We start from the raw sequence: 26,624 nt of genomic DNA, 5'->3' as shown, positions 1-26,624 counted from the left end.
ACCTGGTGTAAAATAAAACCACTTACAGAAATGTGCTAGTGAATTATTAAGTCTAAAATATTTTTCTTAAGATGTTTTTAACTGTAAGTGTGTTTTAACAACTGTTGTTGCGCCGCTATATCCTGACTTTTTGTTTAAAATATTTCTAAATCTTCGCTACCATAATCGAAGAGACAAATAAAGTAATTATTATTATAAGACATAAACAAGTGTAAAATGGTATAAGTCCTAAAATGAGTCTGGGAAGTCTAATATGGTTTGACCGATGCCAGAAGATCATTTTCAGACTTATAATACACCTGGCAGCCACAGCGCATACAGTCTTTAGGGGAATATACCACTTTTTTATAAACATTTTCTTGCTACTACTACCTATTTCTAGCATTATTAGATAATAAACTTATTATTGTAACGAAGCACAACACATTTTACTATCTGAGGTAATGGGCCAATCTTAGGACCCATGGCGTGCCACAGCGCAGGACCTCATTCACATAGACATAGAATCTAATTTATTTTTATTCTTATAAATATACAGTTTTTCTCACCCAATCACAGCAAGGTTCACCATCTGCTTTTGCAGCAATTCCTTGGAAGATATCTTTAATGTGAGGCCTTTAATAAAAATGTGATGGATTAAAATATTTTATACAATATTTTAAAAGACATAAAACACAATATATATACATCTTATCTATATATATAAGACATTTGCCAGTTTCATAGGAATTTATATCAGTCATGTATTTTATAAAATGAGTTTTGTAGTTCTGTTTTGTCCCTAAGCATATTATAAAGACTGTAGTTGTGTAGTTTTGTGCTAGTGAAGAATTTTCCCCCTACATACTGGCTGCGAAAATGTTACTACTAACCCCTATATATTATCACTAACCTCTAAATCTTAACTACCAACCTCTTACACTTTCCACTAGCCTAATATGTATTGTACCAAAGGATTTTTCACTACTGATGATATTTGCTACTATAATTGAACATATAAATAAACTGTTGTTATAAATCTCACCATGCCTTAGGTGACCCTCCCGGCATGAGTGAGGGTCCATATCTTGCCCCATCTTCACCCCCAGACACCCCTGATCCAACGAAGAGAAGTCCCTTTTCCTCCAAACTCTTACATCTCCGAATGGAATCGATGTATTCTGAGTTCCCTCCATCAATAATGATATCTCCTGGCTCCAGAAGAGGAACCTACATCAAATATTGGGATCAAATGAATGAAGGATCAATGCACTTCTTCATCCTCCCGTGGCAGGAAACATTAGTGGGCGGTTTCATACACCTCTTGCTAGTTTTTATCATGTATGTAACTTTGTATAAAATTTTTTTTTATGACTGGCAGTTTAGACAACCCATTAGTGACCACTGGGTTGGATTAATTGCCATTAAGTGTCTTGCCCAAGGACACATTCACCCGCAAGTACTAAAACTAGACAACTGTAACGTAATATACATTTAAATTTACTTGATAATTACCAATTTATCAATGAAAGCATCCACAGCCGCTCCAGCCTTCACAAGCATCATAACTCTCCTTGGTTTCTTAAGTTTAGCCACCATATCTTCCAATGAAGTTCCACCAATTATTTTCGTTCCTTTCGCTTCATTAGCCAAGAAACGCTCAACTTTTTCAACAGTGCGATTGAACGCACACACCTAAAATTTATATTGATTTGGTTTAAAATAACAAGTACTATTGGAAAATGAGCTAACACTTTTCCCATAGTTAGAATGAATGCACACACCTAAATTTTATATTTAATTGTATTTATATTAGTAGTTACTATTGGCAGAATAAGATAAATCTGGTAAAACTAAAAATCACATGCCCTTGGGGACCTCACTAACATAGACTAGACCTATGATAGAATAATTATTTTAGTTTTATTATTTTTGCTTTTGTAGAAAGTTTGAGGTCTTTTGGCCCTCAGGAAATTTGAAGTGTTTGAAATATTGTGTAATACGGAGTAAAATTATGGTAACTTAATAACTATAGAACTGTAGTTTTAAGACCATATACCAGGGACGGGCAACTTACGGCCCGCAATTTTGACGCAATTTTGAGCGGCCCGCAGACAGTTTTCGGTCTTACATGATAATGTGGCCGCGGCCAATAGGCGCCTCACTTGTGACAATCCAGGGTACCCTTATTAAAAATAAATATAGTAGGGTGGAGGAAAGATGGGACACCTTTAGATTTAAGACCATATACAAATATACATGATGGCAGTGTATGTCATAAATATAATTGAACATTTAAATATGAAAGTGAATCAATAACACCAAACTAAGAATATGTAACCCAAGAAATTACACACAGTTCTCTGCTAACTAAATAACTCTTATATACAGTTTAAGATGATGTATAAAACAACTGAGGCACTTACCACAAAGCCATGGTCATTCATGTTCAGAATAATGTTTTGACCCTGTTAGCAAGATAAATATTGAATGCAGTTTGCTTTATCCGTGCATGGCAGGAAAGACAGTCGTTATAACACGGATGTTTTGTTTCATACACTTTGTGCCAGCTTATGTTTACCATGTATGTAACTTTGTAGGAGATTTTTTTGGAAATTTAGACAACCCATTAGTGACCACTGGGTTGGAGTAATTCAGTTAAGTGTCTCACCCATGGACACAGTTGGCCAGAAATGGAAGCAGCATATCAAAAACAAAAGATTTGCATTTTCTTTCACATGTAATTTGTTGTTTAACCAAGTGTTTTAACATCATAACATTGCAGTGTGGTCACAATTATGGATTATTATTTCATTAGGTTTTGGTAAGAATAAAAAGGTCTCACCATAACAGCCAATCCAATCAGTGCAATATCTGCCCTGTAAAATAATGAACAGTATTTGCATTTTACATGAGAAATGATAGCTGCTGGTAGCATTAAGTATATTAAGGTAAAGACAACAATGCATTCACTAATTTCCAAAGGTTGCTGCTTTTTTACAGTGTAAAGTTTTAAGTCTAATGGCCGATTTGGTTATTGTAGTATATTGTAGTTAAAACGATGGACAGTGGACACTACAAGGTTAATGGTTTGCAGCAATCACTTTAAATGGGTTGATTTTTTTTATGAAAATTTTGGTCCTATCTCCTATTTACAAAATAGGAATTTGGATAATGGTGTTGCACTATAAACCGTGCATGGTGCATGTATGTATAGTTCAATACATTGTGTTTAGGCATTTTACTTACGTTCCCGCCATGATTATTAGTTGTTATCGCTTTAAAGCTTCTTTTTCAGGCAGAATACAAAACAAAATAACGTTTATTAACAAACTAAATCCTAAAGAAACGAAATTGAATTAGTAAGCAGCTAAATTCGTAATCTTTCAGTCTGTAGCTAGTATTGTAAATTTTGCCTAATCATGCCGACTCGTATAATGACTCAGCAATTCAAAGGTCATGTATTCAGTCTGTTTGTGTGTGGTTCGTGCCCGTCATACGAACTTATGAATTCCTAATTTACCCCACCAACGGTTAGTCTGAAAAGAAAAGCCTTTACAAATATAAAAGTCGACATAAACGTAAGTTTGTCATAAATCGACCGTATAATTGGTCAAAACCAGAGTCCGTATATACACATGTTTATATACCGACTCTGGTGAAAACCAATCTCGTTGGTCAAACGAATCTCTTTGGGATAAGTATTTGATGCAAATCAAAGGGTCGGTGACGCGGAGCCATTTATTATGAAACCGGCAGTTGTCATTTGTATCCGTGTGACGGTACGATGATGGTGCAGCAACCCGATGTAACAATAGCGGGCGAAATATCGTGCACTGACGCGTAAATTCGGTCTATTTCGGTGGCAGTTCTGCGGAAAGTGCACACGCCAGCCACAATTACTAAGAGACACCTACAGCACGATGTCCGTTTTCTCCTGGAATATTTAGTCGCCGCTACTTTGTCATGGTGATTTTACGAAAAAGCGGCACTGCAGCGCTGCTCGCTGCGTCACGCCTTTGTTTGTACAAAGCGTAGCCGCGAAAACACTATTGAAAACACCGGTGATTGAAGACACAAACGATTGTCCACCGTGGTAGAATTTGCTTTATTGCTAGCTTATCGTATTCGGACGCCTCGGACAACACCGGCTCGTATCCCCGAGGCTTCGCCTGAATACTTTTCTATTTCGGGCCTAAAGGTTCGTATTTGTCCACGACGTCGAATCTTTGCTTTCCGATACATCTCCCGGTGCTTTACGCGTGGATTTCGATCTAATTTTCGACGCTTCGTGTGCGCGCCCTTATTTTTACTCATCTGCAAAAGAATAAACGCAAATGTTAAACAATAAAGCACTCAAAATGTTTCACCTAAACTGAAAACGTCTAGGATGTAAGTAAGCAACATAAACCACATTAGAATTAGAACAGCGTGTAAATCTTCGGAAATTGCAACAACATTCAATCGTGTTGATGTATTATATTCCAGATTACTGAACTGAACGCACATACTTATTTTGGACTTTCTATACATTTGAACACTTACAAGCTTTTAAAATTGTGCAGAAAATAATGTGTGACCGTCCCGACAGTTGGCAAAGCTAAGCTTATATAGCCGTTGGCGTTTTAATTTATTTTAAAATAATAAATAACAACTAAACACCACTAAACTATAAAACTCGAAAACACATGTGTTTTTTTGTAAGCATAATTTCAGTTATAGTAGGATGGGGGAAGATGGTACACCTTCGGCGCATAATATCCGAATATCTTAATCGTGTTTTAAATAGTTAACAACGGTCTATGGGAGTCTTGAGCATATAGTTTTATAATTCTTTGAAAGTTCCTTGTTTACTACCACATTTGACGGGAAAATAGAGTTAAAATGTGTCCCAACTTCCCCCACCCTACTATATGTCTTTATACGAAATTTATTCAAAAGATTTGTAAGTTTTTAATAAAAAGACAAATAATGTTAGCGCGATATTAATAGGCTACGTTCATCAAACGGATGCAGGTATAATGCCAACCAGTGAGAGCTTAATACACTTGTGCTAAAAGCAACAACCAAGCAGAGTAGTAGCGCGTGACGAGCATCGAGACAGGTGCACACCTATCTAAAATAGATGCTGTGTACATAGAAGGAGAGGATGAATGAAATAAAACAAGGCTGGTTGCAGTTTCCCGACTAATCGGACAGTTTTCTATTCTATTTTATAATTTTAATTTTACGTGGGTAAGGTTCTGCAGCGTGGCGCGCCAAAGAAGATTACCCAAACACTAATCTAACAATTATATATTCTATTCACGGCCAATGATTTATCCGGTCGTATCTCTAGTAGGCGGCAACATAACATTTAGACTTGTATTTTAAGCTAGAACTATCCCATTTTTACAACAATTATCGGACAGTTACCGTATAGTTGATTGCTCTGCGATCATCGTCGTCTTCAGCATCTGGTTCCATTTCTTCAGTCGCTTCATTTCTAAGAAATAAGTTACATATGTAGTCACTCGTCAGCGGGCACGAGGTATGTGAAACAGAACACACGTGTTATAACGACTTTCGTTGCCCCATCGCGCAAGTTTTAACATCTTAAATTTAAATACATTATTTAGTTTTAACATACGTGTTATAAAGACTATCGTTGCCCGCCATGCAAGGATATTTAAGTTACATTCATTAAAAAAGTTTCAATTTTGGCACCCGTATTGAAACGACTGTCGCCGTCCGCCCACGATAATAAATAAGTGAAAAGCCTTTATTCAAACAGTTAATTCAGTTTTGGCCGACAAAACACGGAGTTTGTTGGATATCCCCTCTTACCGTGCGTCCTGTGTTGAACCGAGTTTAAGTCGTTCCTGTAACGCGGTGTAGTATTTCAACGGGTCCACAGCGCCTAGTTCCTGATTAACAGAACAAACAGTATTAGGTTTCAATGTACTGTAGGTTCAACACACAATGCTAGAACGTTAATGTTTTACCAACGTTAAGACTTTGCGTTTAAAATATTTCTAAATTTTCGCTACTGTAATTGAAGCAACAATTAAAGTTATTATTATTATTTATTATCGAGGGCAATTGACTGGTGTAAAATAACATTTTCTTTTAAACATAGTTTGAATTTACTTAGTTTTTCGAATACAGTAGGCATGTTTAATTTAATAAAAACAACTAAAAATGGAATTTGTACCTTAATTTTTCGACCGGTCTCTTCGTTATCGTCCTGTTCAACAGCCACGGTCGGTTTTTCGTTACTTAAAACTCTATAAAGTAGAATAAAAGTACAAACATTGCGCAAAGTGTTAGGAGATTAACATCATACTCAATTTCGGGAGATTCAGTTTCGGTATCGTGCACGTTGTAGTTTAATAGTTCATCCACCTGCCCTTCTAATTCTTCATCTAACGGCTCAAGCTCGTTGATAAGCTTCAAAATAAATCAATATTAAAAAATTCAAAAATCCAAAAATCAATAACCAAAAAGAAGTCAAACAAAAGTAGAGGCAATTTTTTAGACTTTTTTTTTGAAAAACGCAAAAAACGACGGCCGCTTTTGCAAAAACATAAGTTCTAAGAATATCCAACGTTAAAACCCGGAGCAAAATTATGCAAAACAGGCCACATACCGTTCTGTACTCAACGAGTCGTTTCACCACAGGGTGATTTCCAACTGGAGATAATTTGGCCTTTAACGAGAGGTAGAACGCAACGTTGATAAGATACGCGGTATACAGTTTGAATCTGGTGTTCACGTAGATTGCGCCGTTGCCCGTTATTTTGCCAGCAGTTACCAGATCCAGTAAAGGGTTGATTCGGTCATTTAGCTCGGTGATTTTTAACTGAAAATAAAGCGTTTAATGGATAAAATGAACGTAGTATGATAAAGTGAGTGTAATTTTTTTAATCCTCGCTTGGCCGGAAAACGGCTGTCGTTATATAACACTGGTGTTCTGTTACACACACCTCGTGCCAGTTTACCAGTTACATAGTAGGTACAAATAGAACACTCACTTTAAAATCCTTAATTAAGTCTTTAAGCTCTGGCGATTCTTTGCTTAAAAGTTTCCACTGAGCTGGTGTTGATAAATTACTAAAATCTGACCGAATAACGTTGACAGGTTTGTTATCTTTCTTCAAGCTGTCAGTTTCAAAAGGCTCCTGTAGTCAGATAAGTTTTACTATTAAGAAACACGGCAGTACAAATACAAGCAAGACAACCATTTTCCATTATATCTCTGAGCATAAAAACTTAAAAATACGCCATTTTCCCAAGCATCATTTTAGTGAAGTACAACACTTTCCAAAGAATTTGGGAGAGTAGTATTTACTATTACAGCATTTTCCAAAATACAACACTTTTTAATTAACGTTTTGATAAAGTACACATTTTTTTTAAACAAATTTTAGAATACCAGTAGACTAACACCACTTTTTCCAATTATCATTTTTACCAGTATTGTCGCAAATAGGTAACAATATATTGTGAAAATGGGCACAATATGTTATCATTTTCACCAGCATTGTTGCAATAAGCCAGGTCTACATCCCAGCATACTTTAACAACTAACCTGAGTTGGTTCAATCAGTTCAAACTGATCTTCATCAATCTCTTCATTGAGTCTTCTCTGGATGCGAAGGGCCTCCTCTTCTTCAAGATCAGCAGCTTCATCTCGTTCGAAACCTGATAGAAAAATATTAACTCTGAAATCAAACTCAGTGGTCAATTATGGGTTGACCAAATTGTCAGCCATGTTTTAAAAAAGTGGCAAAAACAATAAACCCACAAAGTTGCAAACAACCCACAAAGTTGCAAACCCACAAAGTTGCAAACACGAGGTGTGAAACAGAACACATGTTTTATAACGACTGTTGCTGCCCCGCGAAACAGGGATAAGTTATATTAATATTCATTCATATTTTTACCAAAAGACAGTAAACACAATACTCTAACTTTCTAACTAAGTCTTAAATATGATTATTATTTAATTATTTATATAGTGGAAGCAGACCTAGGATGTTTGCATTTATTGTACATTTGTACCAATGCAGTTTGTTTTAAAAATTGCGAGGCCAATTTACAACTGCAGATTTGCAGTGTTGGTATGTTGGTGAGAAACTGAGAATCAGTAATAGGAAGCTCAAATTAATCGTTTTCCTGTGGCATACACAGCTGTTAAACTCACAAAATGTATTTAGATACACTAGACTAAATCCTAGATGTACAGTGAAATATATTCCATTGACAACTGACAGTATAAATTTATAAGATTTATGCTACTGAAAAATATCTTTTTAAAAACTTTGGTAGAAGTAATCATCAATAAAGTTAGTTTACACTAGGAATTTATTATTAAATGAGCATTGACTAATTATTCCTTCAGTCAATACCTCATGCAGTCATGCACAGGAAGTCATTTTTTATGGTATAGTTATTTGACTGTAGGTCCATAATAAATAAACAATTCCACAATACATTATCAATGTAAGGTTACATATTTACATTATTACACAATGAATGCAAGGTAATGACCAGTTGACTCTACAGCATACACCATATTCGCACATAGTAGTTTTTGTGGTAAAACTGAATGTACAAATAGATCTTATGTATCCTCTTTAGGTGGGCATCAAAAGTTGTTATAACACCAAACTGTAGCAATAGCAAAATCCTATATTTACCCTGTAATCCTTCTAGAGATTCTCCTCCATAAAACATGGACTTCTTCTTTCCCCAAGCTTTACTACTCGGAATACCTAAATAAGAAAATTGTATTAGTTCTGCCACTTTGACCAAGATGGCAGACAAAACGTTGGAAATACACTACGTTTTTATACCATATTTAGCTGGTAAAATATTATTTACAAGATATATTGTGGGGTGAGATGGTACAGCTTTTGCACAAAATATCCAAAAAATCCTGATCGTGTTTTAAAATAAATAGAATAAAAATATGTTTCATCTTTCCCCTTTTACTACACACTAACTACCGTGTTCATCATCTTGACTTTCATCTGACATTTCAACATCTTCATCAGATGCTCCTTCTTCCTCTTCCTCCTCGCTGCTCTCAACATCACTTCCATCCACTCCAAGAACTTCTTCCTGATGATAAACATGACAAAATCATGTTGCCATGTCGGTATGAAAAATACATGACAAAATCAAGACAATTAAAAAACATGACAAAATCATGTGGATATGAAAAAAATCCAATCAGCCATAATTTTTTTTGTCCACAGAATTTGTCTTTTTCAGTTTTATGACATGACTTGAACATTAGATTAAATGTATCCAAAAATCAGAAAGATGAAAAAATATAACTTGAACTTGGTTATACAATTTAAAACAGTTAAATAACTGATAATAATTATTTACCGATTATATGGTGACGCAGTTCAATTTGATAAAAAATTGCAACTTTATATTCCATATGGGCAGTGAATAAAATGTAATAGGCATAAAATAAAACACAAAAAAACTATTATCAAATGCATTTGTCACCTCTAGGTCATCTTCTGCATCAGAGTCCTCGTCCTCATGGAACAACATCTTATCTTTACTTGCGTGGAACTTGTCCACTTCATCATAGAGGTAATCCTCTGCTTCCTAGCACCATACAACAAAAAAATTACAAATTCTGTAGAATTTGATGAGCGTGCCAAACAACTGTACTAAATATTTGAGTAACTTGAATTTGTACTTGGTTAATTTTCGTATTTGCTTAGCCAGGTTATGAAGAAACACCTTAACTAATTCAGTTTTATTACAAACATTAATATATGATACAGATGTCTTCATTTGGAACCTTTTAGTAAAAAGTACTGAAAAAAGTTTATAGTAGGGTGGAGTAGAGGTCAGACAGGACACCTTTTGCACATAATATTAAAATATCCTGATCGTGTTTGAAATAATTAAGAATAGTCTATAGGAGTCAGGAGGATACAGTTTTATAATTTTGTGAATGATCTTTGTTTACTACCAAATTAGACTAGAAAATAGAATAAAAATTAAAAAGGTGTCCCATCTTCCCCACCCCACTACATATATAATTAAACATTGTACCTTATCTGGTTCATCTATATGTTCTTCTTTCTCCACTCTTGTTAACTTTTTCCTTTAAGACAAAATATTATCATAACCAGGAAGTTTAAGGCCTATGTGAAAATAACGTTAAATAGCCTACATACTTTTGAGCAGTGTTACTGCGAGATGCTCTTGTTTTCATTGTAAAGACTTCTAATCAAATGGTAAAAAGTAAAAACCTAGTGCATTTTCTAACTTATGTGAAAACAATGTTAAATAGCCTACATACTTTTGAGCGGTGTTACTGCGAGATGCTCTTGTTTTCATTGTAAAGACTTCTAATCAAATGGAAAAAGTAAAAACTTAATGCATTTCCTAACTCTGAAATATTAATGTTTCAATATTCAATTGTTGATAAGTCCAAATTCAACAAAATCTTTTATGAGAACAAAAATTACAATGAAAAACCCGTTATAGCTAAAATTGAAACAAAAATGAGGTTGGTTACCCTGATTATGCATAACTTGCAGAAACTTAAAATACTATGCAAGTCAATGTGACCAAACTTTAAAACTACCCCAACAAAATTTCGAAAATATAATACACTGCAATGCTTAACAGCAATTATAAATGATGTATCTTTAAGTTTGAATGAAGTTATACCAGTCGGGTTTGATATGTATAGTTATAGCATGAAGCACTGATAAAACAGATTAATCATCAGTTCGTCATACAAAGTTAGTAACTAGCATCTACAGCAAAACACTAACATTACACAATAATTATTTTAATTTGAATTTTCTATGTATTGATTTATATTCGTTATAAGACGATTGACGTGGGCATGCAATTAGTAAGGCACGAATACAATTAGTCCTATAACTATTCGTTAAACATAGTTTTTAGTAAACCTTGCAACTTTAATAATGTGCCAATATGTTTTCATTTATGTAAAAAAACTTCGTACAGATATTAGGCAGTTAATTTTTAACTAATCAATGATTTGAATAGATAGTTTGGGTGAGTTTTCATGTATGCTTAGATCATCTTTTTGACGGCAGCAGCGATGGCAGTCGCGTCGATCTTAAAAGCTGCCAGAAGCTCTGCCGGTTCAGCACTATACGGCATGCCTCTCACTGCTAACTGGACTTGCTTGAACCCGGTCTCATCTGCTAGAGCCTCTGCAACAGCGGAGCCAAGGCCTCCTTCGGGGTAATGATCTTCTACAGTGAGAATTCGGCCACCAGTTGCAGATGCTGCGGACATGATGGTGTCTTTGTCAATTGGTTTCAAGCTAAATAAATCAATGATGGTGATGCTAATATTTTCAGCTTCCAGTAATGTGCTTGCTTTCAGAGCTTCACCAAGTGTGACACCGCCAGCGATAACAGTAACAGCATCTCCTTTTTTCTGCTGCAAGACATTAGCACGGCCAACAGCGAAGGTAGCGTCGTTATCAAACACTACTGGTGTAGCGGCCCGAGTTCCACGGATGAAGCAAATTCCTTTAGTATTGGCCACCAGCTCTACTGCTCTTTCCATTGAAACAATATCAGATGGGTAAAGGACTGTTGAACCAGGAATTGCACGGAACATGGCAATATCTTCAAGTGCCATCTGGGAAGGGCCATCTGCGCCAATGGAAATACCGCAGTGAGAACCAAAGAAGTTGCAGTTGGTTTGAGACACTGCGCCCATGCGAATATGGTCGTAAGCTCTTGCAAGAAAGGCTGCAAATGTGGAGCAGAAAACAACCCCACGATCTCTTGTTGCCATTCCAATTGCAGCGCCTACCATGTTTTGTTCCGCAATAAAACATTCAATGAACCGATCAGGAAACTCTTTCTTGTAATCTTGAGCAAAAGTTGAATTTTTCATATCTCCATCAAGAGAGTATATGCGGTCACAATTTCTACCCAGCTTTACAAGTGCAACACCGTAGGCTTGTCTTGTTGCCGCCTTTTGACCTTTGGTGTAGTTGGGTGGGGAACTAAGGGTAATGTTAGATATATTGACAGCGGGTGCATCGTCAATTGGTTTTGCAGGAACAAGCTTAATACCAGAGGATTGTGAAACCAATTTTTCTAACTCAGCAAGGATTTCATCTTTAGAAGCTGCTGCCACTGCTTTGCCATGAAAGCCATGAAGATTTTCTTGTCCCAACATGTTCTTGCCTTTCATGGTCTTCGCTACAATACATGTAGGTCTGTCAGTGCAGAGCTTGGCAAGGTGAAAAGCCTTGCACAAGTCGCTGACACTGTGGCCATCTACTACAATTGTGTTCCATCCAAATGCTTCAGCTCTCCTCTTGTATGAATCGGTATCGTGACCAAGAGAAGTGGGTTCTGACTGCCCCAAGCGGTTAACATCGATAATAGCTACTGTATTATTCAACTTATAGTAACTTGCAAAAGCCATTGCTTCCCAGACAGCTCCTTCCGCCATTTCTCCATCTCCCATAAGGCAGAAAACACGATAGGAAGCCTTGTCGAAGTATTTGCCAGTGTAGGCCATACCCACTGCAAGGTTCAATCCTTGACCAAGAGATCCAGTTGCAACATCAATAAAATCGATTTTTGGAGTAGGATGTCCTTCATATACACTTCCGAATTTCCTCAATGTCATCAGTTGCTCCATGGACATGTGTCCAGTCTCAACCCATGCGGCATATAAGGCAGGGCATCCATGACCTTTTGACATCACAAATCGATCAGAAGAAGGATCACGTGGTACATCCACTTTGTACTTCATCTCTTTAAAGAAGAGCACAGAGAGGATCTCAGCACAGCTGGATGCGGAAGTGGGATGCCCGGACTTGCTCTCACATGTTGATAGAATGCTTTTAATTCGGATTCGGTTTGCAATGTTGTTCAATTCGTGAATGGTAGAGTTATCTGGGGCATGGTATCTATCGTTTTCCTCAGCGTAGTTATTAGACATGACGATAAATAAAGAGAAATCTGGCAGCGATGGAATGTACTATTGCTGGGTGTAAGATTTACAATTTTAATAATAGGAACACGGTAATTTTATTATTAACATATTTACATGTATATTTAATTGTACGTTAATAAATGTATGCGAATTACACTTGTAGGAATAAATGTATGCGAATTACACTTTCTGCTACGTAGTTTTAAACTATACTCCCAAATAAACGGTTTCTAATTAGTTTTTGATAAGCATAAACCACTTTCTGAAAGCTTTAAACGATTTTTTTGCACGCGCGTTTGCAGCGACCTTTCTTAACTCGTGTTGACACTAGACTGATTTTGCATTTTAGGACCATGCGTTCGGAAATCCGCACGCTGTCACTGTTTAGGGCTGTGGGTACATTACGATTTTGTTTCGGGGTGGGAAACAAATTTGTACACGCAAAATGACAGCGCTGTTACTAAAAAATTTTAAACACAAAATTTAATTTAGCAAAATAGAATAACTCTAGAAAATGTATTACAACATGCATATACTAGAGTTTAAACATGTTTATAAACAGGCTCTGGAATATTTTTACTAGTAAAGCATATTGGCTAAAGTGCTAGACTAAAGAACCTAAATATCAGATGTATATCTATTTGCTTTGGGCTATACCACAATTTGTTATGATTTCTAAGTTGCATTCTAAATTTTGTTCAAAATGATCCAACTGATAAGAACATAAAGGCTACATATCAATTTCCAAGCATGTCGTTTTTATACAGACTCCACAAATACAAAAGAAACGTGTTGTGTGCAGTTTTACTGTACAGACCTAATTCATTTAGGAAACAAACACAAAATCGACTTTTTTTTAAATGGAGCTAAAAAAAAGAAATAGAAGCTTGTGTTATTTTGTTACAAAAGATTGGAATGTGAGTATAAACATGAAAGCAAAAATCTACAAGTTGCTTAAAAAAACTTTTAAATTCAGTAACAGAGAGTAAGAATGTATTAACACATATAGTAGAGTGGGAAAGATAAAAAAACTTTTTTCTATTTTCTTGTCCCATTTGGTAGTAAACAAACAACAATCAACAAATTTTAAATCGATCCTCACGACTCACATGGGTCGTTGTTAAAAAATATTTAAAATTTGATCAGGATATTTTGATATTACGTGCTAAATGTATCCCGTTTTCCCCCACGCTACTATATCAGAATCGTTCAGAAAAACTGGGGAAAATGCACAAGCATTTTAGCACAAAACAATTCTGTAACAACTGTTCATTTTCTTACGGACAATTTTAGATTTCAGAAAAAACTTACACACACTACAGTATGACCCTTAAAATTAGATAAAAACATAATTCTATAACTTAAGGCAAATGGTGTCAAAATAAAAAAGTAGGTGGATTTACAAATGCAATGACGGTTATTTTTTGGCTTATCAAAATTAAGCTGAAATCATAGGTAAACCAGCTTGGAAAAAAATCTTTTATTTAATGCAAATTTTGTGACACTTAATTCAACTTTTTTCCAAATTTTGAGGCCTTTGTTATGAATTTACAAAATGAGTTAACAAGTCTATTGTCTAAGTGCCATTCAATTTACATTAAATTAAAAATGCAAAACAAATTTGATTTATACTTTAATATGACATTGTAAGGTTATGGCTCAGAAAAATATTGCAAAATATAAAAGGTATATATAGCAGATACTTGCCTACAGGTTTAATGTTATATGAAGCGCAGTTTTGACACAGTAAGTTATGATAAAACATAAACTTGGTCTAATGAAATATAAAATCATTTTTAGAAGAGATATGAAACGAGTTAAAAATAGAACTGAGCTTGGCAATTTACTGCTGTTTACAATCGCCTTTGTTTTTCTTACGCATATGTTCGGTTGGGACTTGGTCATAATTCCAACTCTCTTGAGCAGCAAGTCTAGCAAATCTTTCACTGTATGGAATATCATCAGATATATCAGGATCTGCAGAAATTAAATGCATGATACTAAAACACAAGTAATAAAATATTGTAGGTATGTTCGTTTAAGTATACTTCAATATCTGGTTGGACTTGATTTTGGTCTGTTACATTATTTTAGCACAAGATTTATACTGTATTTTTTTACACAAGAAACTCTATAACCACCAGATCAGAATCAGAGGTTTACACGCCTGCCTATAACCCATTGGATATGGGTTAAAAGCTTGACCCTGCTATTATTGACCCTGCTATTCCCTTGACCCTGCTATTGCGAGCATATGTGACCTTGGACAAGACTTACAAAAAAATGGTAAAAGGTTTTTTTACAACTTTGTGGCTTAAGTGGCTTTAAAATAAAGTATAATGTATTAATTTTTTAATTCTAAGCCTCCATGTAGCCTAGTGGGTACGGGTTCGAGGCTTGTCACTGCTATTATTGTGGGCATATGTGACCTTGGACAAGACACGTAACAGTGGACCACAATGGCGTCTCGTCATATGGCAAATAAAATGCCGATCCCTTATAATGACAAAAACAAACATTTACCAGAACATTTCTCAAACATACATTAAAAAAACTTCTCCTATTCTGGCTTTACCAAACACACTCACCTACAGCTGGATGTTGGTTATTGTTATTTGTTGCCTGACGAAAACGTTCTTCTTTGGAAGTTAACTTACGCCTTTGCTCATCTCGTGATGTAGGGCTATCACGTGATACATTATGATCACGTGATGCAGGGTTATCACGTGATGTGTTATGATTACGTGATGCATTATGATCACGGGATAATTCAGAGTTCCGTCTTTCAAACTCATGATGATCACGTGATGGCTGGGGAGGTCGTCGAGGTCGTTCACTTTTCGTTCGTCGATGAACGCAATCATCAACATCATGATCACTTTTTACTTGCCGTCTAATATCAGGAAGCAAAATAATAAAAAATTAGGACAATATTTTGGATTTTTGGGACATATTTTTATTTAAATTGGGAATTTGTATTAAAAAAAAAATTAAGGAAAAGTTTAAGGATTTCTCAGTTGTGTATATAAAAACATATTCGTGTATATAAAGAAAGTTACATTCATTATTGAAAAAAACACCATACCTTGCAGGAGTAAAATTGTGGATTGATTTCGGGTTTGTTTCATCTTCCTCACGTGTGCGTGGAGGTGGAGGACGATTAGGAGGATTCGTTCGATCTGTCTCGTCTCTCATGCTTCCTCCATTCCTCCGTGGATCAGGTCTTGATGGGAGGTTGCGAGGATGATCATGAGGAGGAGTTCTTTTATCATTGTGATGAAGATGTGGATGATTTTCATGTGATTTTATCTAAAGATAATCAGAAAAAAAATTGTTGCCAATTTTTTAGAAGTGCAAAGTGTGAATCTGTGTTATGACTTACCGATCTTTGCTTTTTTCTTTTACTCTTGTCTTTCGAATCTCTTTGTGCCATGGAATTTTCCTCTATTTCTCTTTCATGAATATATCTAAAAAGATTTAACAAATGAATGTAATTTGTTTTATCCTTGCATAGAGGGGCAACCCAGTCGTTATAACACGGGTGTTCTGTTTCACATATCTCCTGCCCACCCACGAGTTACATGTTTTGGAATGTATGGCTGCCAATTTAAACAACCCATAAGAATCCACTAGGTTGGAGCAATTTTCATTATGTGTCTTGCCCAAAGGCACATGCACCCATAACAGTAGCAACATTAAGCTGTAATACCCTAAACTCTGGAATTTTTCTTGGATATTTTCATGTAAATAGTAAAAAAAAGTTGTAAAATTAAAAATTTATGTTTTAAGATCCCTTTAAAATACCTTGCTAATCAATTTTCTAAAGAAAAAAAGACTTCAAACTTTTATTTATTAAAATACCTAGCTAGCTCTTCATCTTGCATTTCAACTACAGCTTTCAGGTTTTTCTTTTCCCTTTCTTTTATCAAAAGTTTTTTGTCTTCTTCTGCCTGTAAACGCTGCGCAAGTTCCTGAAAAGTTCCGCTAGTTAGAAATGAGAAACAAATGCTCACTGTTTTATATAAAAAACAAGTGGAAACAAAAAGAAATATATATAATTTTGTTTCAAACTATATTTATAATTTTGTTTCAAACTAACATTAATATACTAAAATATTTTATTTAACTAGTTTTTTTGGGAGGGTGGCAATTATTTAGTTTTTTTTTTGTTGCAAATATAACATTTCAGGGTGACGAAACTGACAATTAACCAAGAAAACATTAAACACCATTTGAAAAGACACAATATTTTACCTCATCTGTCATTTTTTTCATTCTTTCCATTGTTTTTGTCGGCATTCGACTCATTTTCTCAGCTAAGTCACGATCTACAGCTTGCTGTCTTCTTTCTTAAGAAAAACACGGGTAAAAATGAATGAATGTAAATAGCTTCAGCCTAGCGCAGTGGGGCAACGACGGTTGTTGTAACACGGGTGTTCACACATCTGCTCACTAGTTACAATGTACATAACTTTGTGGGTAGTTCTTTTGCTTTTTTTTGATTTTTGAGTATTTTTATAGAAAATGCAATTTAATGTAATACTTGTATCCAGAGCCATGGCTTAGTGGATAGGGGCTTGCCTTTAACCGACAGAAACCACATTCCACATTTGACATTTATACCAATACTGATGTACGTATAAGTCACTAGAATTAACAGCAATTGCTCCACCCCAATGGCCACTAATGGGTTGTCTATTTTGCAAGTCAGCCACAAAGGTACATGTGGCAACTAGTAAGCGGAAAGTTTCGTTTTTCTGCCACACAAGGATAAAAAGTCTGGGTTTGGGGTAATGGGGCAAATTTGGCCCAGGTCCTTTGACAAGAACCTCCCCCATATTGAAGAGAATACATTAATGTATCCATAACCACATTCCAAACACAAAATATAAATAAAATATAAATACCTCTCCTTCTTTCTCTCTCCATCAACATGAATGCTATTTCCTATGAAACCAAAAATTAACTGTTTATAATAAAAAAAACAATCCAGTATACAAACATTATCTCTTTCTTCTCTTTCTTTTCTTTCTTGTTCTTTTTGCAAATGTTTTTTAAGCAACTTTTCTTGGTAAGCTTCCGCAAGCTTTTCATCTGTTTTTTCCCTGAAAATTATTGAAAAATTTTATTGGTAAAAAACAATTTTAAGTTAAATTTACTCATAAAATATATATGTATGGAATAAATTGATGCTGCTACCATTGTGGGGATATGTGTCCTTAGGCAAAACTCTTGACGACATTTGCTCCAATTTATTGGTCACTAATGGGTTGTCTAAAATACAAGAAAATAACCACCCACAAAGTTAGGCATATTGGGAACTCATAAGTGGGCACGAGGTTTATTAAACAGAACACCCGTTATATAACATCTTTCAGTGCCCACACAAAGATAAACAAGTTACATCCATTTATTGAAAATTTCATCACTTACAGTTGAGCTTGTTGCTCCAGAGTAAATATTCTTGCTCGTCTGTCTTCCTCATCTTGGAGTTGCTGAGCTGTCCTGATGTCCTGCATGACAGTTCTCCTGTTTTCCACGTTGCAAGCATAGTGGTGTTCAACTGGGATAAAAAAAGGTTCATGAATGAAAAAATATAATGGATGAAAACAGTTTTATAAAAATAAAGTTTAATAAAAAAAGAGGTTTATAAAAAAAGTTTAGGAAAAAAGTTTGGGAAAAAAAGTTTTATGAATGATGTTCACATATTATGGTCATGATAATGCAAAGGAAAGGTATGAAAGGGCCATGAGCATTCTGTTTTCCAACACATATCAATATTTCTCCCTACAATTTCATGTTTGGTTTGTTGTGTCATACTCTGATGATGTTTTATCATATGGCAGACAACAGTAGTACAATAAAATTTATTCTTTTTAGTATAACTAAAACTAACTACTTATATATGACTCCTGGTAGCAACAGTAGGAGAATATATAAAATATAAACCATAATCACTCACTCTCTCGTTCCTGCAGATGGTAAGCCAACGCCCCATCTTCTATCACTCTATATTCTTGCACAGCTGAAACATAAGCGTTGTAAAGTTAATGTATATTCTAGTTACATGCTATATGTGTGAGGGTGTCGTTGTCGAGTTCCTAGGATTGAGGTCTCATTGGGCTCATTATTTAAATCAAGTTCGGCTAGATTAACTGATTATTTAGGACAGATTCGGACTTCCAGGCTTTTGCTGTATGGACCTTAACAGATTTTGAAGCCCGTCGCTTCCTTTAAAGTCGGTGACAAGGGGTTTACTGGTAATGGATGGAAGCTTTTAAGGGTAATGGATTGCAGCTCAGCCAAAGATAGATGCTCCCGTCAAGCTTAAAACATTTTACGATATTTTAGTATTTCTTGTGTGTGAGGTCCCACGGCATGGCACGTGTCATGCAATGGTCCTAAGATTTAGGCCAGGATTGGCACATTACCCACAAAAAAATTATATTTTAGTAACAACAAACATTCTAACCTTCAGTAACAGGACGTACAGGTTCTTGTTCTATTGAAGAATATTTTGCAGAAGCCATATTTTGCTTGTCAATGCATTAAGACAATCTTAATTTAAAAGCATGTTAATTGAACTAACAACCTGTATATTAATGCATGAATGTAAAATATGTTTTTAATGATTGAAAAATAACTGCATTTGGTAAAAATTGTTTTGTATAAAAAATAATACTACGTTTTAAAATGATACTGCAATATATACTGTTGCTGGCAGGAATATTTATACTTGTAATATGGCAAAAATTTTGGGAAAGCGCAAAGCATTTGACAAAATATTTTTTTTGAAACAGAGCCAAAATACAGGTATGACACTGCAAGGTACTGTTTAGAATTAAAAATAAACACAAACCAGAAAAAAAAACAAAAAAAACAGAAACCAGAAAAAGTAAAAAAAATATAACAAGGAGCGCATGGGAACCAATAGTACCGGATACTGCAATCAATTTTAAAGTAGAAACATAGGCGTCACTTTAGGGGCAATCATCATACTACAATCATAACGTCACTGTACTGAGGTAGCACGGCACCCCAGTTTTAAAACAGGTGAAATTTAATATGCGTTAGCAGCCCAGTTTTACATTTATATTTGGCCCAAAATATACAACATTCACCACAATAATCAATGATGTTCCCTATGATTCACTTTATGATATAACTGCATTGTAACCATGTTACCCCAGATTTTGTAAAAAATTCAAATCCATGATAAAAATTTAAATATGAGTACAACATAAATACAACAAATGCATGAATAAAAAACATGGCATGTCACTATCTACATACAGTGTCTTGGTATGGCAGGGTATTGAAGGTAAATTCATTTAAAACATTAAAGGTAACAAGAAAATTAAAAACTTGAAACTATGATTGAACTTGGCCATAAAAATGTTATTTAATTTATATTAATTTTATAAATGAAATATTTTCCTATCTAGTGTATTATTACTTTTATGAATGATTATAATCAATAAAATATAGTGTGATATTGATATATATATGATATATATCAATATCTCTATGATTGTTTTAATCATGAAAATTTGGTATTGGTATTGGTACATTGCATAAAATGTTAAATAAAATAAAATTAATGATACATTCAGATAATATGTTATTGATAAAATTTAATCATAAAATAATATCTGATGTATCATTAATATACGGCAAGTAAACATATATAGTACTGTGGGGAAAGACAAACACCTTTTTTACTCTATTTTTTGTTCCTCACGACTCCTATAGACCGTTGTTAATTGTTTAAAACACAAGATATTTGGGTATTATGTGCTAAAGGTGTTCCATCCCACAGTACTATATTTAAATGACATAGCATGAAACTGGGAGCGAAAAGATAATATTTCTTTCTATTTTCTCACATCTTCTAATAAATCATAAGCCATTGTCTGCGCAAAGTAATCAACCATTTGAGGCTTTTTCCATCGTTTAATTCTAATCGGACCATCTGGTTTTAAATGAATTAGTTTTTTTGATGCAATATTTTGATGCAATTCTCGTTTCCTCAACCCCATATTTTGATCTAGGTCTTGTTTTTCTATTGCCATATTTTGAAGTTCGATTCCTTCTTCCTCATCAGAACTAAGGTTAATGGTAGCAGCATCATTGTCACTTACATAAGGACTACTCGCCCTTGAATCTGTGGCCATCCTGTCAGGCATATTTTCAGTAGCAAAAATCTGATTATTTGACAGAGCAGAATTTTTATTTTCTCTTTCACAGCCTTTATATTGAACTCCTGGACCAAGTTCTGGAGGAGAAAAAAGCAAAAAAGACGAGAGGATCTCATTGTCGGTTATTTCGCTTCTGTTTATTTGAATGGGGTTGGAGCCGAGTTTTTCACGCTCTCTTAATTGGTTTGAATTGTTATTTTCATTGTTGGTTGTTCTAATTGAAGGAACCACCAGAGATGTGGTGTTTTGGTTTTGAAAAGTTAAACAATCTTCGCTTTTGACCTCGGAAACATTGGATTTTGTGCAATTCACTTCTTTCTTAGTTCTTAACCATTTTTTTTTATTTTTTACAGATGTCTTTCGTTCAATTTGCATCGGACGAACAATAGTGGCCACAGCGGCCGATTCTTCCATTATGGCAGCAGTGAGTCGCGGTGATAATCCCAAATCTATAATTTACATGGAAATATAGCTGCAGGAGCAGAACCATAGGCAAATGGTTAGGTTGTCTGGGGTGACATTTTGAAACAGAGGTGGGATCATAGATTTATGTTTTTTTTTCTGTTCAGCCTACTGTTAAACTTACATTCAAATGACATACCACAATGCAAAAAAGCATTGATTGTAAGTTTTTTTTATAGACTCATGTTCCGATATGTGTTAACTGTTGGATGTTGTTGTGTAACTATTCCTATGTTTGACGACTATGAGTGTAAATATATGATTGTCACCTCAAATTTGGTTAAAAATTACATAAACGGTACGCCTAATGTGCAAAACTAAAACCTTTAAAATGAGTAGACAAACTCAAAATCCTTGTTCTTTTTGTCTTTGGTCCTCTGGAAGTCCCAAAAATCAAAGATTTCATTTCTTTTCTAACGGTTCGATTCCATGCTCCATATATAACAGGGTAGTGAGCACAACTGTTTAAATAAGAATATTTAGGTTACAAGCCAAATAAATACACATTTTTTGTTACTTCTGCTACAAGGCAAAGTTAAATTTTTTTTTTGGCTCATCTAGTATGTAAAACTTTAAAAAATAACAGACCCTTTTATGGACCGGATAAGTTAAAAACAATTATTTTAAATAAATATTTGTTAAGAAAATCAAAGTCTAAAACAAGAAAAAGTAAGAACTTTGATTCAGTTAAACACTGTAGTCAAACTGTACATTAAAGAAGTAGACCAATTCTTAGGCGCCGAACCTAGGGTGGCAGGGTAGGCAGGCCAACCCCCGAAATTTTTTCTGATGCATTATTCAGTAAACATTAGGAACCGATAAATTAGTTTTCTTTTACATGATATTGTGTCTAAGTCCTACTATCCCTGTCTTCCCTGCATTTTAAAAAGTTTGCCATTTATGTACCAATTTGTTTGATAGAAAAACTTACTTTAAATACATGAGACAAGCAACCACAGAAAGCCACCATTCAGGTATAGATGTTTCATGCTTCAGTGAAGACTGGTTTGTGGTAAGACTTGTGTCGTTGATATATTTTACAGGTAGGAATGTTTCCAACAACGAAGTTACGATAAAGGGACCAATAGTGAACAGAAGCACCCCAACAACAAAGAATATCGTGCACAGTGTCTGTATTACGATAATTTTTTTAAACTAAACTAAGCTTGTTATAAACAGAATCATAGAAACATTAAGTGGTTCATCTGCCGCCATTTTGTTTCCAAAAGCGAGCAAAAACGATGACTTTCACAGTAAGTTTCACTGTTTCGCAATATGTTTTAACGAATTTGTTAGGTTTCATTTCGTTTTTCATTTGTAGTAGCCGAAAAAAGGTTTTATATAAATTAAATATAGTAAACTCAACTCACTTTTCTTTGATTAGCATAGTAATGTGAATAATTGAATAAAAGTGACTTTCTAGCACTTGTAGTATGATGTGTGAATGATGAACCACCATGTGTGTTATCTGAAGGAAGATATAAGCATAAGATACATGGAGTATCACCTACAATCTACAAAGTTACATATAAAATATGGGACACCGTCTTACTGTACTTTCTCGTCACATTTTTTAGTAAACAAAGAACATTTAAAGAATTTTAAAACAGTATCCTCATGACTTCCATAGACCGTTGTTAATTGTTTAAAAAACATGACCAATATATTTGGATATAATGTGCTTAAGGTATCTCATCTTACCCCATGGTACCATATAACTTATCAGCAGCCTGTATGAAACGAAGTGTATGAAACAGATCACTTCTGTTAAACCTACACATTTTTGCATTAAAGATAAATACACTACTAGAACAGAATGATGTCTCAATTAAATAAACGACTACAAGCATCTACACCCATACCATACATTATCTCAAATTATTACTGAACTGGAAAATATTCCATTTAGAAGATATTTTATAAAACATAGTACCAAACCGAATTAATCAACTATAGTCTAAAACCATAGTAAACAATCCTTTGAAAATGTCAATGCTTTTAGTTACCACAAAATTGTCTATGTTTCCTAATAATTAGTTTAATACATGAAACTGCCATTGTGTATGCGTGACAATAAACATGAAAATTATTGATTACAAAACACTAAACAGGCTAGAAAAAACTTTTAAGCTGCATACTGAGTAAGAGCAGCTAATCAAAAGATCAACCCAAAAATAAAACTTATACGTCTTATCTCATTTAAAAATTGATAAAAAGTTCTTTGTCAACAGAATTTACTAAAGAAATAAAAAAATATTAACGGACAAAGTATATTCTAATATTCTATTCAGTGTGGGTGAGTCCTACAGCAAGACACGTCATAATTATGACTGCAAGTCAGGCCAGAACTGGCCTATTACCCTAATCCCTAAAACCCAGAAAATGCTTAATATAATTTAAGTATTCTACTTTACTTTATATGGGCGAGGTCCGTAAGCATAACGCATAATGGGAAATGAGATATTGGCAAGAATTGGCCTAGTATCCTAAAACCCGGGAAATGCTTAATATATTTTAAGTAGCATATTCTACTTTATTTTATAAAGGCGAGGTCACATAATGAGACATGAGATATTGGCATGAATTGGCTTATTTCCCTAAAAATGTAACATCTTACTTGATGTTGTGGTGTCTATAGAACGTTGCCATGCTTCTTGCCGGTTCCTGAAACTTTCTTTGTTTCTGTAACTTTTGCTTTCAACTGTTTCATTGATGGAGCCAATTTTGTTATTAAAGAAAGCGGAAGAATTATCCTGATGCGATGCAGAGGTTGCAGGTTCCTGATGATCACTAGAGGATTTATGAGAAGATCCAGGGATCAGGGAAGCAGATAGATGAGCATCTTTTATAATATCCGTATTGTTGTTCAAGGAATCGTTAATAGGAGGATCTTTTAATACTTCATCGTGGCGATTTGTGTTCATTTCTTGCATGTTTATCTCTGCTGCATTTTCCTGTTGTGGTGGTAGGAGTGAATGAATGAATCCTCGCGTGGCTGGAATTACCTATATAAGCACGAACCTGGGGTGACAGGGTGGTCAGGCCTACCCTTGAGTTTGTACACTACATTGATCGGTAAAAATTACAACCAATGGGGTAAAAAATAGTTTGGCACCTATATCTGAACATCTGATACATGTAGACGCCTATGCTTGTTATAACACATTCAATGGTATATATAATACTACATTGAAGATTGTTATAAAAACAGGTAAAAATTTAAACTGTTTTTATTTAACGTTTTAAAATTGCCATTGCCGAAATCCATGCTATTTGTAACACATAATAAGAAAACAAAATATTGCCAAATTAAATTTTGAGTATCGTATCTACTACCTACTATCCATTAACCAAAGAAAATATTTGTAAAAATAGTAGTTCGATTACAGTATTGACATTGGGGGTATAAAGATTATATTAAATTATTACTTCCCAAATTATCTAAGACACATATTAAATTTGTTTCAAAATTGGCTAGCAAGCAATATTTCAAAAGCTAAAATTGGATGGTTTATTAATATAGCAAATGGTCGCAAAATACATCACCTGTATAAATTATTCAAACGAGATCTTACCAGGACTTGGTTTGGGTGCGGGAGTTGTTCAACATCTTTTGTGATAAAACTTGTGACGATCCCGGAATCCTCCATGTTTGATAATGCTACGTTTACAGCAAATGCACCTAAACAACATGAGTTAATGTAAGGGCCCCATACATCATGAATGGATGTAACTTGGTTTATCCTGGCGTGGCAGAAAAATGACAGTTGTATAACACAGGTGTTCTGTTTTATACAACACATGTCAGCTTACGAGTTACTAAGTATGTAACTTTGAGAAAAAAAAATGAATGTAGCTTGCTTTATCCTCACACGGCCAGAAACTGACTGACAATTTAGACAACCCATTAGTAAGCACCAGGTTAGAACAATTGTTGTTTTGTGTCTTGCCTAAGACACTAAGTTTTCTAATAATATTTACATCACAAAATTGTTAACACAAGAAATAAGAGCAAATTAATCCAAACAGTGAAGATAAGCAGCAAAACAACATTCTTTAAAAACACCCTAGGAGTAAAAACTACTTGAGTAAAACTGGCGAATAAAATACTGTATTCAAGTTTTTCAACAATGTTTATTATTTTTAGCAGTTATTCTCAATAATTTGATCATTGTTCACTTAATAAAAACAGAATCTACACTAATGAAAGTAAAATAAATACATGATACAAAATGCAATGAATAATGCAGTTGATACCTGGCACATGGGGAGGTATCTTATGAACGTCCGATGAAGTAATGCCAGGCTTAACATGGGTTTCATCATCACATTCAAGTATATTGATTCTAATGAGAAATTTGAAATTTAAGAAAAAATACTAAATCCGAGAAATTTGTATTGGTGTATAAGGAGTAGTAATAGTTATTGAAATTCACCATGTACACCTGTAGCAATATAATTGCTGTGAAAGTTAAACCTACCATGGCAATTTTCTGCATGCCCATTTTTAAAGATGCAATATCATAGTCAAAAGTAAAACAAATAACTCGAATATGTGTTGAGTTTTTAGTATTTTTTACCTTGTGATGTTAAGTGTCTATACAAAATAAAAATGTAATTCATAATTTTTTTTAAACTTCAACTTATGTGACACCTTGTCGGTAACATAAGACATGTGAATGATGAATAATTAATAATTATAACACATATAAAGTACTTACTGGGAATCTATAATTTGTTGACTGATCCCTATTCCACTTGCTTTCTTCTGTGCCACATAAAATATGCGGCAATAGCAACCAATCATCACGCAGTAAGGCAGGAGACAGCATAAAATCAACTGAAAATAGTTTTAATTTAAAAGACAATTAAAAAACTTTATTTCTAAAATGTTATTATCTGGTTTACTTTAGTTGAGAATTTAATAATGTTTTGGAGATAAAACTACTTTATGAAGTGAAAATACAAAAATTATGTAAGTCTTTTTATCAGAAATACAGTGTACCAGTTACTATAGTTGTCAAA

The 26,624-nt window shown here is 34.4% G+C and overlaps 5 protein-coding genes across 8 annotated transcripts in view; all 5 read right to left on the bottom strand.

The window, feature by feature from the left end:
• The window catches only part of LOC100187169 (6-phosphogluconate dehydrogenase, decarboxylating-like), a 6,569-nt gene extending 2,953 nt beyond the window's left edge, over nucleotides 1-3,616 (bottom strand). Inside the window, exons 1-6 of the mRNA XM_026836991.1 lie at nucleotides 3,229-3,616; nucleotides 2,825-2,858; nucleotides 2,406-2,447; nucleotides 1,495-1,674; nucleotides 1,025-1,209; nucleotides 549-615 (exon numbers count right to left, since the gene is read on the bottom strand). Of these exons, the coding sequence (XP_026692792.1) occupies nucleotides 549-615; nucleotides 1,025-1,209; nucleotides 1,495-1,674; nucleotides 2,406-2,447; nucleotides 2,825-2,858; nucleotides 3,229-3,239 (519 nt within the window). The 5' untranslated portion in view covers nucleotides 3,240-3,616. The remainder of the gene's footprint in view (nucleotides 1-548; nucleotides 616-1,024; nucleotides 1,210-1,494; nucleotides 1,675-2,405; nucleotides 2,448-2,824; nucleotides 2,859-3,228) is intronic.
• Nucleotides 3,617-3,702: 86 nt separating this feature from the next.
• LOC100179273 (something about silencing protein 10) lies at nucleotides 3,703-10,419 on the bottom strand. Of its 2 annotated transcripts, none has more exons than XM_009864173.3 (13): nucleotides 10,170-10,270; nucleotides 10,045-10,096; nucleotides 9,484-9,588; nucleotides 8,970-9,084; nucleotides 8,661-8,735; nucleotides 7,550-7,662; nucleotides 6,993-7,139; nucleotides 6,608-6,820; nucleotides 6,305-6,408; nucleotides 6,173-6,245; nucleotides 5,806-5,885; nucleotides 5,395-5,464; nucleotides 3,703-4,296 (listed from the first exon to the last, which is right to left on the bottom strand). In XM_009864173.3, exons 1-13 carry the CDS (start codon nucleotides 10,205-10,207, stop codon nucleotides 4,099-4,101), a joined length of 1,383 nt encoding a protein of 460 aa, XP_009862475.1. In that variant the 5' UTR covers nucleotides 10,208-10,270; the 3' UTR covers nucleotides 3,703-4,098. The 2 variants fall into 2 exon arrangements, with proteins under 2 accessions (XP_009862475.1, XP_002120979.1); XM_002120943.5 differs by lacking the exon at nucleotides 10,170-10,270 and adding an exon at nucleotides 10,295-10,419 and having other exon boundaries at nucleotides 3,707-4,296.
• Nucleotides 10,386-13,009, bottom strand: LOC100181597 (transketolase). Its single transcript, XM_002120714.4, has one exon. It carries the CDS (start codon nucleotides 12,943-12,945, stop codon nucleotides 11,044-11,046), a length of 1,902 nt encoding a protein of 633 aa, XP_002120750.1. The 5' UTR covers nucleotides 12,946-13,009; the 3' UTR covers nucleotides 10,386-11,043.
• Nucleotides 13,010-13,727: 718 nt separating this feature from the next.
• LOC100183971 (coiled-coil domain-containing protein 50) lies at nucleotides 13,728-19,550 on the bottom strand. The gene is made up of 11 exons (XM_002120492.5): nucleotides 19,412-19,550; nucleotides 18,902-18,964; nucleotides 18,373-18,502; nucleotides 17,942-18,044; nucleotides 17,847-17,886; nucleotides 17,194-17,288; nucleotides 16,801-16,910; nucleotides 16,322-16,406; nucleotides 16,025-16,248; nucleotides 15,528-15,832; nucleotides 13,728-14,916 (listed from the first exon to the last, which is right to left on the bottom strand). The coding sequence occupies exons 1-11, from the start codon at nucleotides 19,467-19,469 to the stop codon at nucleotides 14,783-14,785; spliced, it is 1,347 nt and encodes a 448-aa protein (XP_002120528.1). The 5' UTR covers nucleotides 19,470-19,550; the 3' UTR covers nucleotides 13,728-14,782.
• Nucleotides 19,532-26,624, bottom strand: part of LOC100176943 — a 10,359-nt gene continuing 3,266 nt past the window's right edge. For 2 of the 3 annotated variants that reach the window (XM_026838507.1, XM_026838502.1), the window contains exons 5-12: nucleotides 26,321-26,439; nucleotides 25,857-25,945; nucleotides 25,175-25,281; nucleotides 24,217-24,604; nucleotides 22,970-23,067; nucleotides 22,531-22,730; nucleotides 21,924-22,060; nucleotides 19,532-21,586 (exon numbers count right to left, since the gene is read on the bottom strand). In XM_026838507.1, coding sequence (XP_026694308.1) covers nucleotides 20,814-21,586; nucleotides 21,924-22,060; nucleotides 22,531-22,730; nucleotides 22,970-23,067; nucleotides 24,217-24,604; nucleotides 25,175-25,281; nucleotides 25,857-25,945; nucleotides 26,321-26,439 — 1,911 coding nt within the window. In that variant the 3' untranslated portion in view covers nucleotides 19,532-20,813. The remainder of the gene's footprint in view (nucleotides 21,587-21,923; nucleotides 22,061-22,530; nucleotides 22,731-22,969; nucleotides 23,068-24,216; nucleotides 24,605-25,174; nucleotides 25,282-25,856; nucleotides 25,946-26,320; nucleotides 26,440-26,624) is intronic. The other variant, XM_018815925.2, reaches the window with a different exon arrangement.

This window comes from Ciona intestinalis, chromosome 1 (genome assembly GCF_000224145.3).
Source record: "Ciona intestinalis chromosome 1, KH, whole genome shotgun sequence".
Taxonomy (NCBI): domain Eukaryota; kingdom Metazoa; phylum Chordata; class Ascidiacea; order Phlebobranchia; family Cionidae; genus Ciona; species Ciona intestinalis.
Note: the sequence above shows the minus strand (reverse complement) of the source record. Positions and strands in the feature narration are given on the sequence as shown.